This window comes from Portunus trituberculatus, chromosome 49 (genome assembly GCF_017591435.1).
Source record: "Portunus trituberculatus isolate SZX2019 chromosome 49, ASM1759143v1, whole genome shotgun sequence".
In the NCBI taxonomy this organism is placed as follows: Eukaryota; Metazoa; Arthropoda; class Malacostraca; order Decapoda; family Portunidae; genus Portunus; species Portunus trituberculatus.
In genome coordinates this window covers 7,898,271-7,916,634 of record NC_059303.1, presented here as the reverse complement: position 1 = coordinate 7,916,634, position 18,364 = coordinate 7,898,271, and the positions used below count along the sequence as shown (strand labels likewise).

At 44.4% G+C, this 18,364-nt stretch overlaps 1 protein-coding gene across 1 annotated transcript in view; it reads left to right on the top strand.

Moving 5' to 3' along the window:
• LOC123499334 (E3 ubiquitin-protein ligase UBR4-like) overlaps positions 1 to 18,364 on the top strand; it is a 56,815-nt gene that overhangs the window by 35,052 nt on the left and 3,399 nt on the right. The window contains exons 64-74 of the mRNA XM_045247214.1: positions 102 to 299; positions 570 to 760; positions 12,377 to 12,553; positions 13,867 to 14,058; positions 15,119 to 15,211; positions 15,320 to 15,466; positions 15,745 to 15,882; positions 16,151 to 16,384; positions 16,670 to 16,793; positions 17,101 to 17,258; positions 17,417 to 17,584. Coding sequence (XP_045103149.1) covers positions 102 to 299; positions 570 to 760; positions 12,377 to 12,553; positions 13,867 to 14,058; positions 15,119 to 15,211; positions 15,320 to 15,466; positions 15,745 to 15,882; positions 16,151 to 16,384; positions 16,670 to 16,793; positions 17,101 to 17,258; positions 17,417 to 17,584 — 1,820 coding nt within the window. The remainder of the gene's footprint in view (positions 1 to 101; positions 300 to 569; positions 761 to 12,376; positions 12,554 to 13,866; positions 14,059 to 15,118; positions 15,212 to 15,319; positions 15,467 to 15,744; positions 15,883 to 16,150; positions 16,385 to 16,669; positions 16,794 to 17,100; positions 17,259 to 17,416; positions 17,585 to 18,364) is intronic.

The window sequence follows — 18,364 nt, the reverse complement described above, 5'->3', positions numbered from 1 at the left end:
ATATCAAATACCACTAGAGAGAATCACGTGAAACTAACTTAAAGCAGAAGAGAAACAGAAGGTAATTAGGCAATTTATTAGTAAGATTCCCTTATTTTCAGGTTATGCCCTAAAAGTGTTGACTGAGTTATTGTCTCAGTTTATTGATGTTGATGCAATTAAGAGAGTGTACAAGGGTCGGTTGGTGGGCACAGTACTCAGCGGCTACCTCTCCCTCCGCAAGTTGGTGGTTCAGCGCACTAAGCTCATTGATGACACTCAAGATAAATTCCTGGAGCTCTTGGAAGACATGACATCAGGTGAGGGTTTCCATCCTTGAGATTCATGTCCTGGGTTCATAATATATAATCATAGTGAGTGTCAGCCTGTAGATGATCTCATTGTTGCTGGTACATTATTAGGTAAATGAGCGATCTAGAGAAACACTGAGCTAAAAATATAATATGAACCCGATTATTGTTCATCCCTACTTTAGTCTATCAAAGAATTTTTATATTTATACTATTTTCCCATGCAGTTAGTTGGCCTGTGATAAGTTACTATTTCTGAATTTTATATGTATCCATCAGGAACAGAGGCAGAAACCAAAGAGTTCATGGCAGTGTGTGTGGAAACCTTGAAGCAGTACCCACAGGATGACCTCCGTACCCCAGTGTTCATTTATGAGCGGCTGTGTTCCATTATCTATCCTGAAGAGAATGATGTTGGAGAGTTCTTCCTCACTCTAGAGAAAGACCCTCAGCAAGAAGATTTCCTACAGGTAAAAAAAAGTCTGCTGATTGTTTTTCAATATATGTTCATGTCCTTAACCCATACAGCGTCAGAGACGTACGACATACGTCAGCTACTCTGAGCGAACCAGGTGTCAGAGACATATGAGATACGTCGGCAAGCTTCCTCGTGTTTTCGGAGGTATTGCGTCCTCAAAACCTACCATTATACTGCCATCATGCACTGTAGACGTTGCTCATGCTGCCTCCTCGTCCCTGCTAACATGAATGCTTCCTGTATTTATTTATTACATATCTGAACTTTAGCAGTTTCTGCTGCGGTCAGCTCGGTGTAGCGGGAAACTGACGCCTCAACTCCACTAATATGAACGCAGTGTAATTTCCATTACTTGCTCTTACCATTTCAGATTTTTTTGATAACTGTTATATTGTGGTAGTGAAAACTTTGTATGGCATAAATAAGAATTTCCCAATCACTTTGTTATAAGGAAAAACAAGTACATATTACTCGGAAAATATTTGCACTGCGAAAGGCAACACTCCCTCTCGATATCGTGTCTGTTTTTAGCCACAAACACTCCCAATCTCTCTCTCTCTCTCTCTCTCTCTCTCTCTCTCTCTCTCTCTCTCTCTCTCTCTCTCTCTCTCTCTCTCTCTCTCTCTCTCTCTCTCTCTCTCTCTCTCTCTCTTTTTTTTTTTTTTATTTAAACTTAATGCACATAACATACATATTTTACACGTATGTTTACAGTTGGAGCTGAGTTCGTGAGCTAAGAGCGTGCACTGGCATGTGACGCTCATTCTAAAGCTGCTCCCTGGGACGGCATTGTGAGCGAGGGTGTTATAAAACTGTCACTGTCAGTTGCGCACCTCCCTCGCCACTGATCAGCACTGTCATGTCAGGCACACGCACATCCCACGTCACTGTGTTTCACTGTCACTGTCAGGCATACTATTTTCCTCCACTGTCACTGTCAGGTGGAATTGCAGGCTGGTGGACACTGCCATTTTATCACCTGTCACTGTCACTATCAGGCGGATGTGTCCGTAACCAGGCGTGGGCAGCACACTTCACTTGCTGGGTGGACATGCTGGAGACGTCCATTACTGAGGTGAAGGCGTTCCACAACACCGCGGTGTCGTGGGAGAAGGCGCTGACACCTCACAGAATGGCACCTCGGCACCTCGAGGAGGGTGTCGGACACTACCGCTCTCGTAGTACGTTCACTCCTCCTCCAGGGTATCCGTAGAGCCGTGAGGTGAGGTATTTGCTGCACCTGGGCTTTGTGCAGCACAGTAAGGGCCCCAACACGCCTTCGGTGCTCCAAGCTGTCCAGCACGTTGATAGGGGATTCTTGGTGAGGGTCTGGGTGCTGTCGCTGCTGTCTCTGCTGCAACTGCTGCCCCTGATGCCACTGTCGCTGTAGCTCAGCTTGGGGCTGCTGTCCCAGGCCACCGGCATCGCGAAGGAGGCGCTCGGCTCGCCGCTGCACCTTGTCCAGCAGGGAGAGGTGGGACTGGGCACTGCACATCCAGCTGAGGGGGCTGTACTCCATGATGGGCCTCACCTGCGCTTTGTACAGCGTCATGAGCCCCTTGGCATCGAGTAGGTGCCTCACTCGACGTAGGAGTGTCACCCTCAGGGATGCCTTACGTGCCACGCTCTCCAGGTGGCGGTCGAAGCTGAGTTTGGAGTCTACCTCCACCCCCAGGATGTTGATGGAGTCCTTAATGGCAAGGGTGTCTTCTCCAAACTTCAGCTGGCCTTCAAACAGCCTGACGTCCTCCCGTGAACGTGAGATGACCACGGCCTGGGTTTTTTCGGCAGCAAACTTGACTTGCCACTGTTTACCCCAGGCCATGATGTCACCAAGGTGGCGGTTGGTGACATCAATCACGTTCACTGCCTCCTCTCTACCGAAGCTGTGCGAGAGAGTGGCATAGTCCGCGTATGCCGACACAGGTGCGAGGCTCTGAAGGAGGTCGTTGAAATATACGTTCCACAGGATGGGGCCAAGGATCGAGCCCTGTGGAACGGAGGCCCCCACTGGGTGTGTGGTTGACGTGCACCCTCCCAACACTACTCTCAGACTCCGGCCTTGTAGGTAGCTGGAGAACAGTTCTAGCAGTTGTCCTGTGATGCCGAACTGTTCGAGCTTGGCCAGGAGTCCTGTCAAAAGCCCCAGCAATGTCAAGGGCAATGACGAGGGTGGGGCGGCCGGCGTCGAGGGCGTCATGCCAGGCTTGTGTGAGGAGGAGAAGCATGTCGGAGGCGGAACGTCTCTTTCTAAATCCATGTTGGCGTGGAGAGATGAGGTGACGCTCCTCTAGGTGACAGGTCAGCTGCTCAGCTATTATTCTCTCCAAGATCTTGCTGACAGCTGACAGGAGAGAGATGGGGCGGTAGTTTGCTGGGTCACCTTTATCCTTTTTTGTGTACAGGAGTGACCCGAGCCTCCTTCCATGCAGCTGGCCAGGTGCTGGTTTGTAGGCACTGGCGGAAGATGTGTGTGAGGGGCTTTGTTAGCTCCTCCGCACAGTGCTTCAGCAGGAAGGGCGAGACGTCGTCAGGGCCGGGCGCCTTCCTGGTGTCGGTGCTGCGCAGAAGCTTTGTCACGGCGGCTTCGCTGACCTGTAGGTGGTCCAGGGTTACGTCACACAGGCGGGTTAGTTGTGGAGGCTGACTGTCAGGCTCCTCAGTCGTCATTCTCCGCTGAAGTGTGCTGCCAGGAGTTCAGCCTTGTCTTGGTTGGCAACTGCCAAGTTGCCAGAGGCTGTTTTAGGGCGGGATCCTCTCCTGTGTGACTGTGTCCTGCCGCTGCTTCACAAGGGACCACCATTGCTTGGGATCAGTTTGGTTACTGGCAAGCTTCCTCCGTAGACTTAACTCCCACCTCTGCCTCGCCCATGTAGCCACTCTCGCCATGTTTTTGCAAGCAGCGTGGTGCTGTCTCTCTCTCTCTCTCTCTCTCTCTCTCTCTCTCTCTCTCTCTCTCTCTCTCTCTCTCTCTCTCTCTCTCTCTCTCTCTCTCTCTCTCTCTCTCTCTCTCTCTCTCTCTCTCTCTCTCTCTCTCTCTCTCTCTCTCTCTCTCTCTCTCTCTCTCTCTCTCTCTCTCTCTGAAAGGACCTGCACTCAAGTATTTCCCCACACAATCTGCATGAGCATGTCTTCATTGCTCCACTCCTTGCCTGATGATAAATAAATAAATAAGTGTATGGGTGTGTATGTGTAATTCACTGTTTGTTTGATCTGCTGCAGTCTCTGACGAGACAGCCAGACGTTACCCTACGGAACGAGCTCAGAGCTCATTGTGTCCGATCTTTGGATAGGTGGTGTGTGCCTGAGACCAGGCACACACCACACACCGAGACAACAAGGTCACAACTCCTCGATTTACATCCCGTACCTACTCACTGCTAGGTGAACAGGGGCTACACGTGAAAGGAGACACACCCAAATATCTCCACCCGGTAAGGGAATCGAACCCCGGTCATCTGGCTTGTGAAGCCAGCGCTCTAACCACTGAGCTACCGGGCCGTGTATGTGTGTGTGTGTGTGTGTAATAATAATAATAATAATAATAATAATAATAATAATAATAATAATATATGGTTTATTAGTTTGGCAATGTAAAAAATTACACTGAAAAAATGTACAGGGGGGGAACATTAACACAATGAACTAAAAATGCTTAACCTAACTATGGATCTAACTTAACCTAGAAAGCACTTATTTATTTAAGGCTCGCACAATAGTGGGCACCACGCTAAGTCGGTACCGATCAGTGCGCGGTGCTCTTAAGGGCGCCACGCGATTCTGGTGTCGGGTGGCGCGAGCAGGGGGAGGCACGTCGGGGGATAGCAGGTGGCGGAGACGTGGATGACGCAGCAGTCCTTCCCCAAAGTTTTCCAAGGCTTCCTGGTGTCTTGTGGCCAGCCTCGGCAGACTCAGGCAGGTCAGGGCGTCCTCGTAGGACCTGTAGGCAGGCCCAAGGATGACCCTGAACGCCCTCCTCTGAACCCTCTCCAGCTGTTGTCGTTGTGTGAGGTTCAGGGAGGAGGACCACGCTGGGGCGGCGTACATGAGCTTAGGGAGTATAAAGGTGAGGTACACTCCCCTCAGCTCATCTGCCGGTGCTCCCAGGGACCTGAGTCGGCGCAGTAAATAGATTTTATATGAGGCTGACCTGATGATGTTGGAAACATGCTGCTTCCATGATAATTGATCATCCACCAAGACACCTAGAAGCTTGGTGCTGCGGACCACCTGGAGGGAGTGAGGGCCCACAGAAAGCTGGGGAGGGGGGACTGCTGCTGTGGAGGTACAAATGTGCATCACCACGGTCTTGGTGTGGTTGATGGTCATTTTGTTGTCCTCCGTCCACGTCTGTAGTTGGTTTAGAGTGGACTGCAGTGCTGAGAAGTCTGGGTTGGTGTTGTTGACGGGTACGCCCACGGTGCAGTCGTCCACATACTTCCAGCGGTGGGGGGTGTGGACGAGAGCATCGTTGATGAGGATGAGGAAGCACAGTGGACCCATCTTGGTCCCCTGAGGGACCCCGCATGTGAGCTGTTGGAAAGAGGAGACAGAGCCCTGATAACGAACGGCCTGACGCCTTCCCGTGAGGAAGTCTGCCAGCCACGCTATCAGGTAGGGAGAGAGACCCAGAGTGATGGCTTTATTTATCACAACAGTGTGATCAACAAGATCAAAGGCCTTTCTGAAGTCCACAAAAGCAATAGCTAGAGAAGTGTTGCGTTTGTCCAGGTGGCTGTGGACGAATTCCAGGAAGCTGACAAGGTAGTGAGATGTGGAGGTGGATTTAATATTGCCAAATTGTTGTGTGTCAATAGAGTTACAAATTTTGTTATAGGCCCAGTCGAACACAAAATCTTCACAGATAAGGCTGGGTATAGGGGTGATGGCGACTGGTCTTAGATCATTCAGTGACTGTGGATTAGAAATTTTGGGGAGGGGTGACGTAAGATGTCTTCCAGTCATCGGGGCAGGAATGTTGAGAAAGGGAGGCATTGATGATAGAGCAAAGGGGTGTGGCAAGTTCTGGGGCAAATTCTCTGTAAATTTTGATGGGGAGGTCAGTGGGAGTGGTGGATCTGTTTAGTTTAAATTTAAGAAGCTTCCTGTAAACATCAACCTCCTGGACAGGGGTGGAGGGAGGAGGCAGGGAGGTAGGCTGGGAGAGTAGGAGAGTGAAGGGGAGGGAGTGTCTGACAGATCGCAGTGAAGTGACCGTTAATCTCTTCGGCCGCGCTGTCAGGTGAAAGGTATGAAACACAGGGAAGAGAAGAGGCTTGTTTTTGTAAACCACACAAAGACTTAATCTTGTCATACCACTGTCTGTTGTTAGTAAGCTTGAGATGGTGAATTTTGTCTGAGTAGTAGCTTGCCTTGGCTTTTTTAATTTCCCTGATAACTCTGTTCCTTAAACTCCTGTACTGGTCAGGGCTAGAGTGGAAACCCCTGTCACGCTGACGAAGGAGTCGTTTGATGTAGGGCGTCATCCAAGGGGCATCAGATGGGTCCACTGTGATGTCCTTGGTGGGAAAATAGTTCCGCCATTTCGTGTGGACGTCTTCCTCCTCCAGTACCTCGGTCCACGGGTGATGTGTCAGCCACTGCCCAAATTCCCCCATGGCGGAGTCAGGCATGGGCCTGTGGGATCTGGTGACAGTTGACCTGGGAACCGAGGTGGTGGGGGTGGGTGTCCACAGGATGGAGAGGTGGGTGCTGCGTCCCATGGGGGGGAGTGGCTTGGGAGGCGAGTACTGCTGGCTCAGGTCTGTCATGATAAGGGCGAGGGTGGAGTGGTGGTGGGTGGGAAGTCCACGACCTGGGGTGAGGTGTAGCTGGTGCAGGATTTCACTGATATCCAAGCGGTTGAAGTCACCACAGATTACCAGCTTGGCAGCAGGAAATCTCACCCGTAGAGCATCAGCAGTCTCGATGATGTGATCAGTGAGCAACCGTGCAGTGGCGGCCCGTGGAGGGTGGTAGACAACACACACAATGATGGAGGCTGTGTTGCGGGGGTGGCAGGGGGGGTTAACCCTCACCCACAGGGCCTCCAATCCGGCGGGGATGTCGACGTGTAGGTGTGAGGGGCTGAGGTCAGAGCGGCAAAACAGGGCCACTCCTCCCCCCTGCGTTGATTCCTGAGGTGGTGGAACAGCTGGAAATCTTGAATCATACACACCTCAGGAGTTATCTGCCACGCCTCCATGATCGCCACAATGTCTGCACAGTTAGATCTCACTGTGTGTGTGTGTGTGTGTGTGTGTGTGTGTGTGTGTGTGTGTGTGTGTGTGTTACTTAGTTTTATTTACCTACCTGTAGTTTTACAGGGCCTGGGCTTTATGCTCGTGTGTCCCCGTCTCCATATCTATACTTATCCAATCTTACTTTAAAAGTATGCACACTCCTTGCAGACACTACTTCGTCATTTAAACTGTTCCACGTCTCAATACATCTCTGCGGGAAACTATATTTTTTAATATCTCTCAGACATCTTCTTTATCTCAGCTTTTACTATGTGATCTTGTGCTTCGGATCTCATATTCTTCTCTCAGGATCAGTTTCTCATTATCACTTGGTCCATTCCGTTGATCAATTTATAAACTTGTATCAGGTCTCCTCTCTCCCTTCTTTGTTCCAGGGTTGGTAGATCCATAGCCTTTAGTCTCTTCTCATATGTCATCCCTTCAAATTCTGGAACCATTCTTGTAGCTATTTTTTGTAGCCTCTCCAATTTCTTTGTGTTTCTTTTTATGAGGGGTCCACACTACTCCTGCATATTCCAATCTGGGTCTTATTATAGTACTTATCAATTTCTTCATCATTTCTTTGTCCATGTAGTGAAATGCTACTCCAATATTCCTTAGCAAATTATATGTTTCTCTAAAAATTCTATCAATATGGCTTACTGGTTGATTGTTTTCTTCCATCGTCACTCCTAAGTCCTTTTCCTTTTGACTTTCTCCAGTTCTACTCCATCTCCCATCTTATAGATTCCCACAGGTCGTCTTTCACTCTTTCCCATTTCCATGACATGGCTTTTGTTCACATTGAATTCCATTTCCCACTTCTTACTCCATTCCCAGATCTTATTTAGGTCTTCTTGCAGTATTTCACAATCCTCTTTTTGCTTTATAACTCTGCACAGTTTCGTATCATCTGCAAACAGATTTATGTAGCTGTTCACTCCTTCTGGCATGTCGTTAATATAAATGAGGAAAAGTATTGGTGCCAATACTGACCCCTGTGGCACTCCGCTTTCTACTGCTCTCCACTTGGACTTCATATCTTTAACTACCGTCCTTATTTCTCTCCCCCTCAAATAATTTTCTATCCATCTCTCAATGTGCTTCCTTTTAAGCCACCCTTCTCCTCTAACTTCCATAGTAATCTTGTATGTCGCACTTTGTCAAATGCCTTTTTTAAATCCAAGTAAATACAGTCAACCCATCCCTCTCTCTCTTGTACTCTATCAACTATTCTATAATAGAAACTCAATAAATTAGTTACACAAGACCGTCTTTTTCTAAAACCAAATTTGCTATTTGATATTAATTTGTTGTCTTCAAGGAATTCAATCCATTGTTTCTTTATTATTCTTTCACACATCTTGCATATTACACTAGTTAGTGATACCGGTCTGTAATTTAAAGATTCTTCCTTCCTTCCACTCTTATATATGGGAACCACCTCAGCTCTTTTCCATTCTAGTGGTACTGTTCCATTTTCTATTGAGCATTTTATGATGTGTGTGTGTGTGTGTGTGTGTGTGTGTGTGTGTGTGTGTGTGTGTGTGTGTGTGTGTGTGTGTGTGTGTTTCACTGTTTGATCTGCTGCAGTCTCTGACGAGACAGCCAGATGTTACCCTACGGAATGAGCTCAGAGCTCATTATTTCCGATCTTCAGATAGGCCTGAGACCAGGCACACACCACACACCAGGACAACAAGGTCACAACTCCTTGATTTACATCCCACAGCTACTCACTACTAAGTGAACAGGGGCTACACGTGAAAGGAGACACACCCAAATATCTCCACCCGGCCGGGGAATCGATCGATCCCGGTCCTCTGGCTTGTGAAGCCAGCACTCTAACCACTGAGCGATCTAGAGAAACACTGAGCTAAAAATATAATATGAAGTGTGTGTGTGTGTAAGTGCATGTCTAGGGATACAGTTATTTTATGACAGCAGACAAACCATTGTATCATGATATGCAACATATTTCAAGCAGGACAATACTATACTATAGTCCGACTCAAATATGAAGGCCGCTGAGGGGGGAGACCTAACGGGGATTTCCCGGTTGTGGCGTCGCCAAGCATCGTAGCACATGTTTCGATCTCATTATTAGCTTACATCTTAATGAACCATCATAAAAGTGTATTCCTCTAAATTTCTACTAAGGATGTATAGAGAGCTTTGAATATTGTTTTAGTGTAATGAAGACAATGATTTTGTATAGATACCACAAAATGTAGCACCACTGCTCTCCAGCGTTGCTACTTTTCAAGGTTGGACATGGGTGAGGTCAACCTCCCTGACCGCTGATAATCCCCAGGTCAAATCGAGTCATTCCTCCCCTCCTTGTCGCTCAGGATGGAAGATGAATATCTCGTCCGTGCTACTCGCCATCACAACCTTCATAGTCGAGAGAAATTAATTATTTACAGCGTCAACAAGTTCTGCTTAGAGGATTCTTTTATTATCAATGTGGAGGACACTTATGACGAAGAACTGTCTGATTAAATAGCTGAGAGAGGATTATGCCTACAGGGTAAAACCTCTATAAAAATAATGCACTTTAACTCTTACCTCGTGGGTGGTGTGGAAAAAGAGTAAAATAAAACAACAAAAAAAGATGCATGTCTACTTGTCTATTTTAGAGAGAGAGAGAGAGAGAGAGTGTGTGTGTGTGTGTGTGTGTGTGTGCCGCGTCACAGGAGAACCAATACGTAAACTGTTGAGACTCGCCCAAGCAGGATTATACACACACACACACACACACACACACACACACACACACACACACACACACACACACACACACACACACACACACACACACACACACACACACACACACACACACACACACACACACACACACACACACACACACACACACACACGGCCGGGTGGAGATATTTGGGTGTGTCTCCTTTCACGTGTAGCCCCTGTTCACCTAGCAGTGAGTAGGTACGGGATGTAAATCGAGGAGTTGTGACCTTGTTGTCCTGGTGTGTGGTGTGTGCCTGGTCTCAGGCCTATCCGAAGATCGGAAATAATGAGCTCTGAGCTCGTTCCGTAGGGTAACGTCTGGCTGTCTCGTCAGAGACTGTAGCAGATCATACAGTGAAACACACACACACACACACACACACACACACACACACACACACACACACACACACACACACACACGTGCATGAGAGAACTGTACAGTGGGCGCAAAAATAAAGTTTACCCTATGCTTTTTTGGGTTATAAAACACGAAAATAGGTTTAAAGTTCGTTATATTGTGTCCTTATTGATACAATTAGTACTTTGTCATGTTCCCTCGAGTTTTGAGCACCTGTTCGATCCGCTTTGGCATAGATATTGCTAAATTTTCTAAGTATGAGACGTCCATTGTCACCCACATCTTCTTCAGAGCCTCCTTCAGGGGGACGATTGATGTTGGGCGCGACTTGGCTAGGTCGTTTTTCATCTTGTTCCAGGCGTTCTCAATGGGGTTTAAGTCAGGGGAGTTACCTGGCCAGTCCAAAACCTTGATGTTTTGCTCATCAAGGAATTGTTTTACTGCTCGGGACTTGTGTGCCGGGGCTCCGTCGTGCATGAAAAATTCCGTACCGTGAATTTCATATGCGGGAGCAGGTGTTCCTTCAAAACATCGATGTAATTGGCTCCCTTCATGGTTACGTTCTTTGGAAGGAAGTAGAGACCTCCCCTGCCCCTCTTCCCACTGAAACAGGCCCATACCATGACGCTATCTGGGTGTTTAACTGTCTTGACCGTGTAGTGGGCGTCATATCTGCTCACGGTGCTGGGCCGCCTTACCAAGCTTGAGCCACCCCTGACGAGCCGAAACGTGCTCTCGTCACTCCACATCACACTTTTCCATTGCTCAGGTGTCCAGTCACGGTATTGCTTGGCAAACTGCAGTCTCTTCTTCCTCATGGTGTCTGTGAGAAGCGGCTTCTTGGCAGCACGGCGGCAGGGCAGGCCGAGGTCTTTTTGCAAGCGGTGTTGCAACGTACGGACAGCGACATCTTGGAGCAGGTCTGGGTGTTTTTTCTTCAATTCTGCTGCTGTAATGGATGGATTTTGCTTCAGCTCTCTCACCAACATCTTGTCAGTCCTCTCTGAAGTTTTCTCTTGCGCCCACATCCCAGTTTGCGAGGTGGTAACGTGCCGGTAGGCAGGGACGCAGCGGACTTTTTAAGCTTGAAGAGGGACACTCTGCTGACATTTAATTCGGCAGCAACGTGCTTCACCGGCATTCCCTGCTCTATTAGGGCAAGGGCCCGGGCCTTTTCTTCCATTGTAAGCTTCTTCCGACCCATTGTGATGCTGTGGTAGTGTTTGGTGTGGTTTTGTGTTTGGTGCGTGGGCGGGAAAGTGAGGGCCCGTGGGGCAGTGCATCATAAGTGTGCTCTCCTTCAGCTCTGAGAGCGCACTAACTGACTCAAGTCAAGTCAAGTGTCAGAAGTGGTGTGTAAGGTGGCGGAGAGGAAGCACGCGTCATATCACGCTCCTCCCACCACTCACATCGCGGGTAATTCAAATACAAAGTGGCCGGCGAATTATGCGTTAACTTTATTTTCGCGTTACAGGGGTAAACTTTATTTTTGCGCCCACTGTATAGTAATAAGAAACAGGAGGAAGTAGTAACAAGCCAGAGAGAGAGAGAGAGAGCGGGAGAGATGGGCGTTTCTCCACATTTCAGTGTTAATCCTATAATTGGGGCTGCGACGTTTAGCGATGCCGCAGCCAGGGAATTCCCGATAGGTCTCCCCCCTCAGCGGCCTTCATATTTGAGTCGGACTATAGGTAAACTACATGAAAAAATACATTACACAGTCATCAAAGCATATTGAAATTCCAATCAGACAGCAGCAAAAAGGGGGAGAAAGTATTTGTAACCAAAAACGTGGAAAGTTTTCTTTTTTGTTTTCATTATTTTATAATTTATTGAAGCAAAACATGACATGTTGTTTTTCTTTTAACTCAGGAACAATATTATGCATGTGTCTAACTCGGGGATCGACTGGTGAGAAATGAGGAAGCGAATAAACTAGTCACATAAGGCTTTGCTAAGTTGCTAACCTTAGTGCAAAACATCTCGCACCAATTAATACCACTTCCAGTCAGTTCTGGGAGGAATGACTGTCATTTCCATTTGTTTCACATCATTTAAGACTGGTTTAGCAAAAAGAAAAAAAAAAAAAAAATTCCATGATGTGGCCAGCACTGGCGAAATCACAAAGTCTCAGATCTGCTGACGCAGTACGGGTTAAGAACATCTATGTTTCTGTATACTTAGTGAACTAATTGGTTATTTAGATTTATAGATTTTGCTCCATGGTTGTACAAGCTGAGGTTATTTTCAGGGCCGCATGGTGGGCAACCCTTATAGCAGCATGGATTCTGGCCTGGGACCCCTCATGAGGGACGTCAAGAACAAGATTTGTCAGGACTGTGAATTGGTGGCTCTCCTCGAGGAAGACAGTGGCATGGAGCTTCTAGTTTGCAACAAGATAATATTACTTGATCTTCCTGTGAAAGAGGTGATAATGACATTTTATTTCTCCATTTTTTTTGTCATGAATCATTATTTGTTTATGATTTTCACTATCACCATTATTGTTATCATTATCATTGATAACTCACTATGATAAGGATAGTCAATGGAGAATGATTTTATTTATACCAGGTTATATTTTGCCCACTTATCTTGTATTTTCTACTCCCTTGTTTGGCAGACTATCCTATACCATAGATGTCTTTCACACTTGTATGCTTTACTTTTAAAACATTTTCATGAGTATTCTGCTCTCTGTGTTCTTTGAGCATATTCATATCATCTCTATGTATTCCTGTGCTTCCAAGTTACAGGGCTCAAATTCCTTCCCATTTTTTTGTACTCGGATATCATTGTATCACTGCTGCTGTTTTTTTAATTTTTTTTTTATTATTATTTTTTTTTTTTATTGCTTTGCTTCAACTTTACAATTCCTGATACCTCCCTCATTTACTTTATTATGACAATTCTCAATAGTATATAGGTTGGTGGCATTCTGTAGGACTTGATAGTACCCTACCATGGTTCTGCTGCAGTTCCAGGATCAGAGTGGATGTGTGGTAGAGAACAGGTTCTTTATGAAGGGATAGGGATAAACCTGGAGGTCTTTGCTGTGGATGTGTGGAAATATTTGAACTCATGGATGTGTTATGCAGAGATTTCCCCTTTCCACCTGGAGATGATGAGGCAGAGAGTGTTAGTGAGTGTGTGTGTATTTACTTAGTTGTAGTTTTACAGGGCCTGGGCTTTATGCTCGTGTGACCCTGTCTCCATATCTACGCTTATCCGATTTTTTCTTTAAAACTATGTACACTCTTTGCTGACACCACTTCCTCACTCAAACTGTTCCGAGTCTCAACACATCTTTGTGGGAAACTAAATTTTTTAACATCTCTCAGACATCTTCCCTTCCTCAGTTTCTTACTATGCAATCTTGTGCTTCTAATGTCATATTCTTCTCTCAGGATTAGTTTCTCATTATCCACTTGATCCATTCCGTTAATCAATTTATAAACTTGTATCAGATCCCCTCTGTGTGTGTGTGTGTGTGTGTGTGTGTGTGTGTGTGTGTGTGTGTGTGTGTGTGTGTGTGTGTGTGTGTGGTGTTTTGTCTGGGTCACCCTGTGTGGGATTGCTTGTCTGGTATATAAAATATATACAATGCAATCGGTTTCATCATTGTTAATATAGAATATGAGGCTTTGTTTTTTAATCCCTTCTGCTTTTCCTAAAATTTGTATAAATATTATTATTATTATATTTGGAAAATAGAAAAAAATAATACCTATTTCTCAACAGGTTTACAAGAAAGTATGGTTAGCTGAGAACAGTGAAAGTGATGCAATGCGAGTTGTTTACCGCATGAGAGGCCTTCTTGGGGATGCAACGGAAGAGTTTGTGGAGACCTTGGACAAGAAGAAAGAGGAAGATGTTGATAATGAACAAGTTTATCGCATGGCGGGAGTGATGTGTCAGTGTGGTGGGCTAGAGGTGAGCAATTGTTGTAGATTTGTCCACTATTGTTTTATATACAGGCAACCCTTGCTTAACGAAGGTTCACACAACGAAATTTCGCTACAACGAAGGTTTCATTTTTACTACCATTTGCTCATTTAAACACCAAACTCGCTTTAACGAAGTTTTATCCAGGTAATTTTTTCCAAGTTTGAAAGGCAAGCCAACAGGCTTTTGAATATACCAGCGCCTCTCATGGACAACACGTGCACCACTCACTGCCCCTCTTCAAAACATTAACAGCGTCAGCAGTAGCTCGTCTTCCCTCGCTCAATTTACCATCAAAACGCCCTGCAATGTCGCCTAGCGTTGCTAAGAAGACCAGGAAGTCTCTTGCTCTCAAAGTGAAGCTGGATATTATTCACAGACACGAGAGAGGCGAGAAAACTAATAGCATTGCTCGCCACCATCTTGACTCCATCTACTGTCTCTACTATTTTGAAGTCAGCAGACTCTATTAAGAAGACTGGTGAGACTGTATCTTCTGTACAAGCTAAAAGAATCACCTGAACTCGTGACTACATTGGATAAAATGGAAAACCTTGTGGAAATGTGATACATAAGTTTTGTATGTGATACAATGATGCGCCCTTTGTTTACATTCCACAGGTTGCTGGTTAGTGTCTTTTCCGTTTCACTGTCCCTCCCTTCATAAATTTAAGATCATCAACATTATAAGGTTACGTACATACATACATTAGTGTACATTATAATGACTTAAATTAAACTGCCTAAATGTTTAACTTCATAATTTTTACTTTCATTAAACCTTTCACTGTACTATGATGCACTCTCGCTTTGTTTACTCTCAATGAAAGTTCAAGTCAGAGGTTAAACTTGTTATAATCGGTTCGCTTAATGAAGTTTCGCATAATGAAGGGTTTTTTAGGAACGTAACCCCTTTGTAAAGCGGGGGGTTGCCTGTACATATATTTGTTATATGAAATATGACATGGTTCATATCTCTTTGCTAAAGATATTCTAATTTTTCAGGTTATTTTTGTAAACAATGCTGGAATTCTTTCTTATTTTTCAGGTTATGCTGGAGTGTCTCCAGAGGATCAGTGATTTGTCATATGCTCGAGCATTGGTCACAGTCTTACTGAAACTGTTCCAGTATTGTGTCAAGGTGAGACGTGGTACCTAAATTGTGCATGTTTTTCATGGTGTCTATACTAGTGAAAACACAAAATTTACTGAACAGGCATCCCATTCATTAATTAATTTGCACCCACAGGTACGAGTTAACCGGGAGTGCCTGATGGTGCCATCACTTAATGCCATTTCCACCTTACTACATACACTGAAGCAGTGCCTAGCAGCTGAGCCAGAGGTGGTTGCTGGACCCCCTGGTGGAGCCTCCCTAACAGAGCAGTTACTTCAAGTAAGCTTACTGTATGATATTATGCTCAAAGTACTGTTGGAAAAGTTTAAGGAAGCAATTGCCTTGTGTCCTGGTGTTGAGTAATTAAGGATAAATCCATCTTGCATCATTCCTGCAAGAAAATAATTTTTGTTATTTAACATTTAAGATTTAGAACATTGAGAACCAGTTCTACTGTATATGTTTTTATTTTATTTTTTCCTCAATCATATCCCTCAATTTAATTATGTAAAAGTGACCATATTGATAGCTTACAAATTTGATGATCTCTTGCACAGGTGTTGGAGGCAGTGTTGGTGGAGGCATACTCCATGTCTGCTACTTCATACACTGAATTTGTAGAAACTTGCGGCACCTTAGAGGACATCCATCTGTTGCTGAATTATGTGGCCACATCATCCAGAACTAATGCTCAGGTATGGTGGTAAAGAAGTAAGAAAAGCTTAGATTCCTTGTTTGCTTAATAATTATTATGTGTGTTAGTGCAGCTTCAGATCATGTGACATGTTTATCATGATATTTTTAGAGTTGCCTGCTGATTTTAGTGAATTAACATTTTTATGCAGCTTGTTTTCTTTGTGATTTTATATGTTGTCTTATCTCATTCTAGTCACCAGAAGCTTTGCACTCTTCTATCTCATGACAAAATCTTGCACTGCACTCAACTTCTCTCCCATCCAACAGGTGCGGCAGCGGCTGATGCGAGTGTTGCCTTTCCTGGTGTTCTGTCACAAAGAGAAAATGGAATTGTTAGTTGGACATTTCCGACCCGTCTTGGACTTTGAGAAGTTTGATGATGAACACTCTCCTGAGGACACTGCAAAAATGGAAGCCTTTTGTGTCTTCTGTGATGGAATTGAAAGAAATGAAAATGGCAACCAACTCAAGGACATGATAATCCAAGCAAACATTGTGAAGGTACATTTAATGTTTTTTGGTTGATGAAAAAGCTGTATATAACAAAATATTCTGATTGATTCTGGATAGTTGTAGTTGGTTGTAGCAAGTGAGTGGTTATGTAGCTTATGGAAGCTTATGATAATTGTTTGTTTGTTTGTTTGTTGGAATTCTTTGAGAGGATTCAATTTAAAGAATTTACTTTGCCTTGTATTTTAGACAAATCAAAGTCTTAGAGCCAAATCATTACCATGGCAAACTTTTTCTTGATATACTGTGTAACTCAATGATGTGTTTTCTTTGCAGGATGCTCTTGCTTACATTGAAAATCACATGCCAGTAAGCAAGAAACTTTTAGTGGTTTGTAATGATGAGTGGAAAGAATTCTTGGGACGGCCATCACTGAAGTACATACTGAGGCTTCTGACTGGTGAGTCTCACAGTAGAATTCATGTTATTTAGTCTGTTTATTTTGACACTTATAACTCAGAACTTTATTAAAGAAATAGTCATTGGAGAAGGTTCTCTATTTGCTTCTATCTTTGTATATTGCTTATGTATTTCTCAGTCATCTGCGTTCAGTCTTTGTTGACTCAGACATTTTTGCTCATATGGAATATCACTAAGAACTCTTAGAAATCCTTCCTGCTGGCTCTGGATCTTCAGTTTCATCACTTTCTTCTCCCTAAAATCAATGTCTTGAGATGTATATTCCTGACCACCATTCATTACCTCAGGACTTGCCACCAAACATCAAGGGACCCAGCAGGCGGTGGCGGCGACCTGCATACCAGCCATTCACCGGCTGGAGCAGATATCCTCTGATGAACATGTTGGCTCAGTGGCAGAAAACTTGTTGGAAGCCCTGAGAGATGATCCAAAGATTGCTGTACAGGTAGAATGTTGTTGTGTGTTGGCTTTTCATCAAATTTTGAATGATTTAGAGCCTCAACTCTTGTGTGAACAATGTTTTCAAGTTCATGGATAATATGAATTATTCATTATTCCCAAGCAAGAATTGTAGATATCAGGCTTTAATGCTTTATTCTTCAGGTGGAGGAGGTACGACGGCAGACACGGCAAGAAAAGAAGCGATTGGCAATGGAAACAAGGAAGAAAGAACTGAGTCGTCTGGGACTGAGAGCTAATGATAAGGAGCAGATTACATCACAGTCCACTTTACTTTCAAAGATGGGAGAAATTGCTGAGGAGTCAGGCTTGGTAAATATTTGGAAATCAATGTTTTGGGGACAGAGAAACAAGGAATTGGAATAGTTGTTTGTAGAGATGTACCGATGCATCGGTATCGGCGGTATCGGCCCATTTTTGGGTATCGGTATCGGCTTATTTTATGCTGATACTTCTGATACCTAAAAGGAATTTACTATTTAGTGATATATTTGATATAAGATATTGATGATACCAAATTAATATAATACGGCGTATTAAGTTTCCGTGGTGATTACCGTATGTCATAGAATACTGTTTTCTGTGGTAATAAGCCACAACCTAGAAATTTTGAATAAACTAAACTTTTTTTTTTATTTAATTGAAAAGATTAGGTGAAAGCTCATGTTTCTGAATTGGTCTACTAATGTGTAATGAATTAATATCAAAGGATGTCAGATTTAATTAAAGAGAAACATACACAACAAATAAGTTTCTTTTGCTAATATTTTGTGTGTGTTTTACAATTTTAATAATTTTAAAGATATTTTTGATCACCAAAATATTGTCAATGAAATTAATAATGAAAATGCACAAGACCAAATGGTCGCTAAAGGAGTAAGAAGTAAGAATTTAAAATAACTGACAAGAATCAGAAGACTGAGAAGATATTCATTCCAATTACTGAGTAATTTACCTTTCCAAATGGCTACAAAAAGCTTCTAGAATTGCTCCTATTTCACAAACGTTCTCAGAAGGACTTACAGCATCCCCCAAAACAAAGCTTCCCATCTGATAACGCTCGCCGTCCACCAACTCATCCTGGTGTCCAGT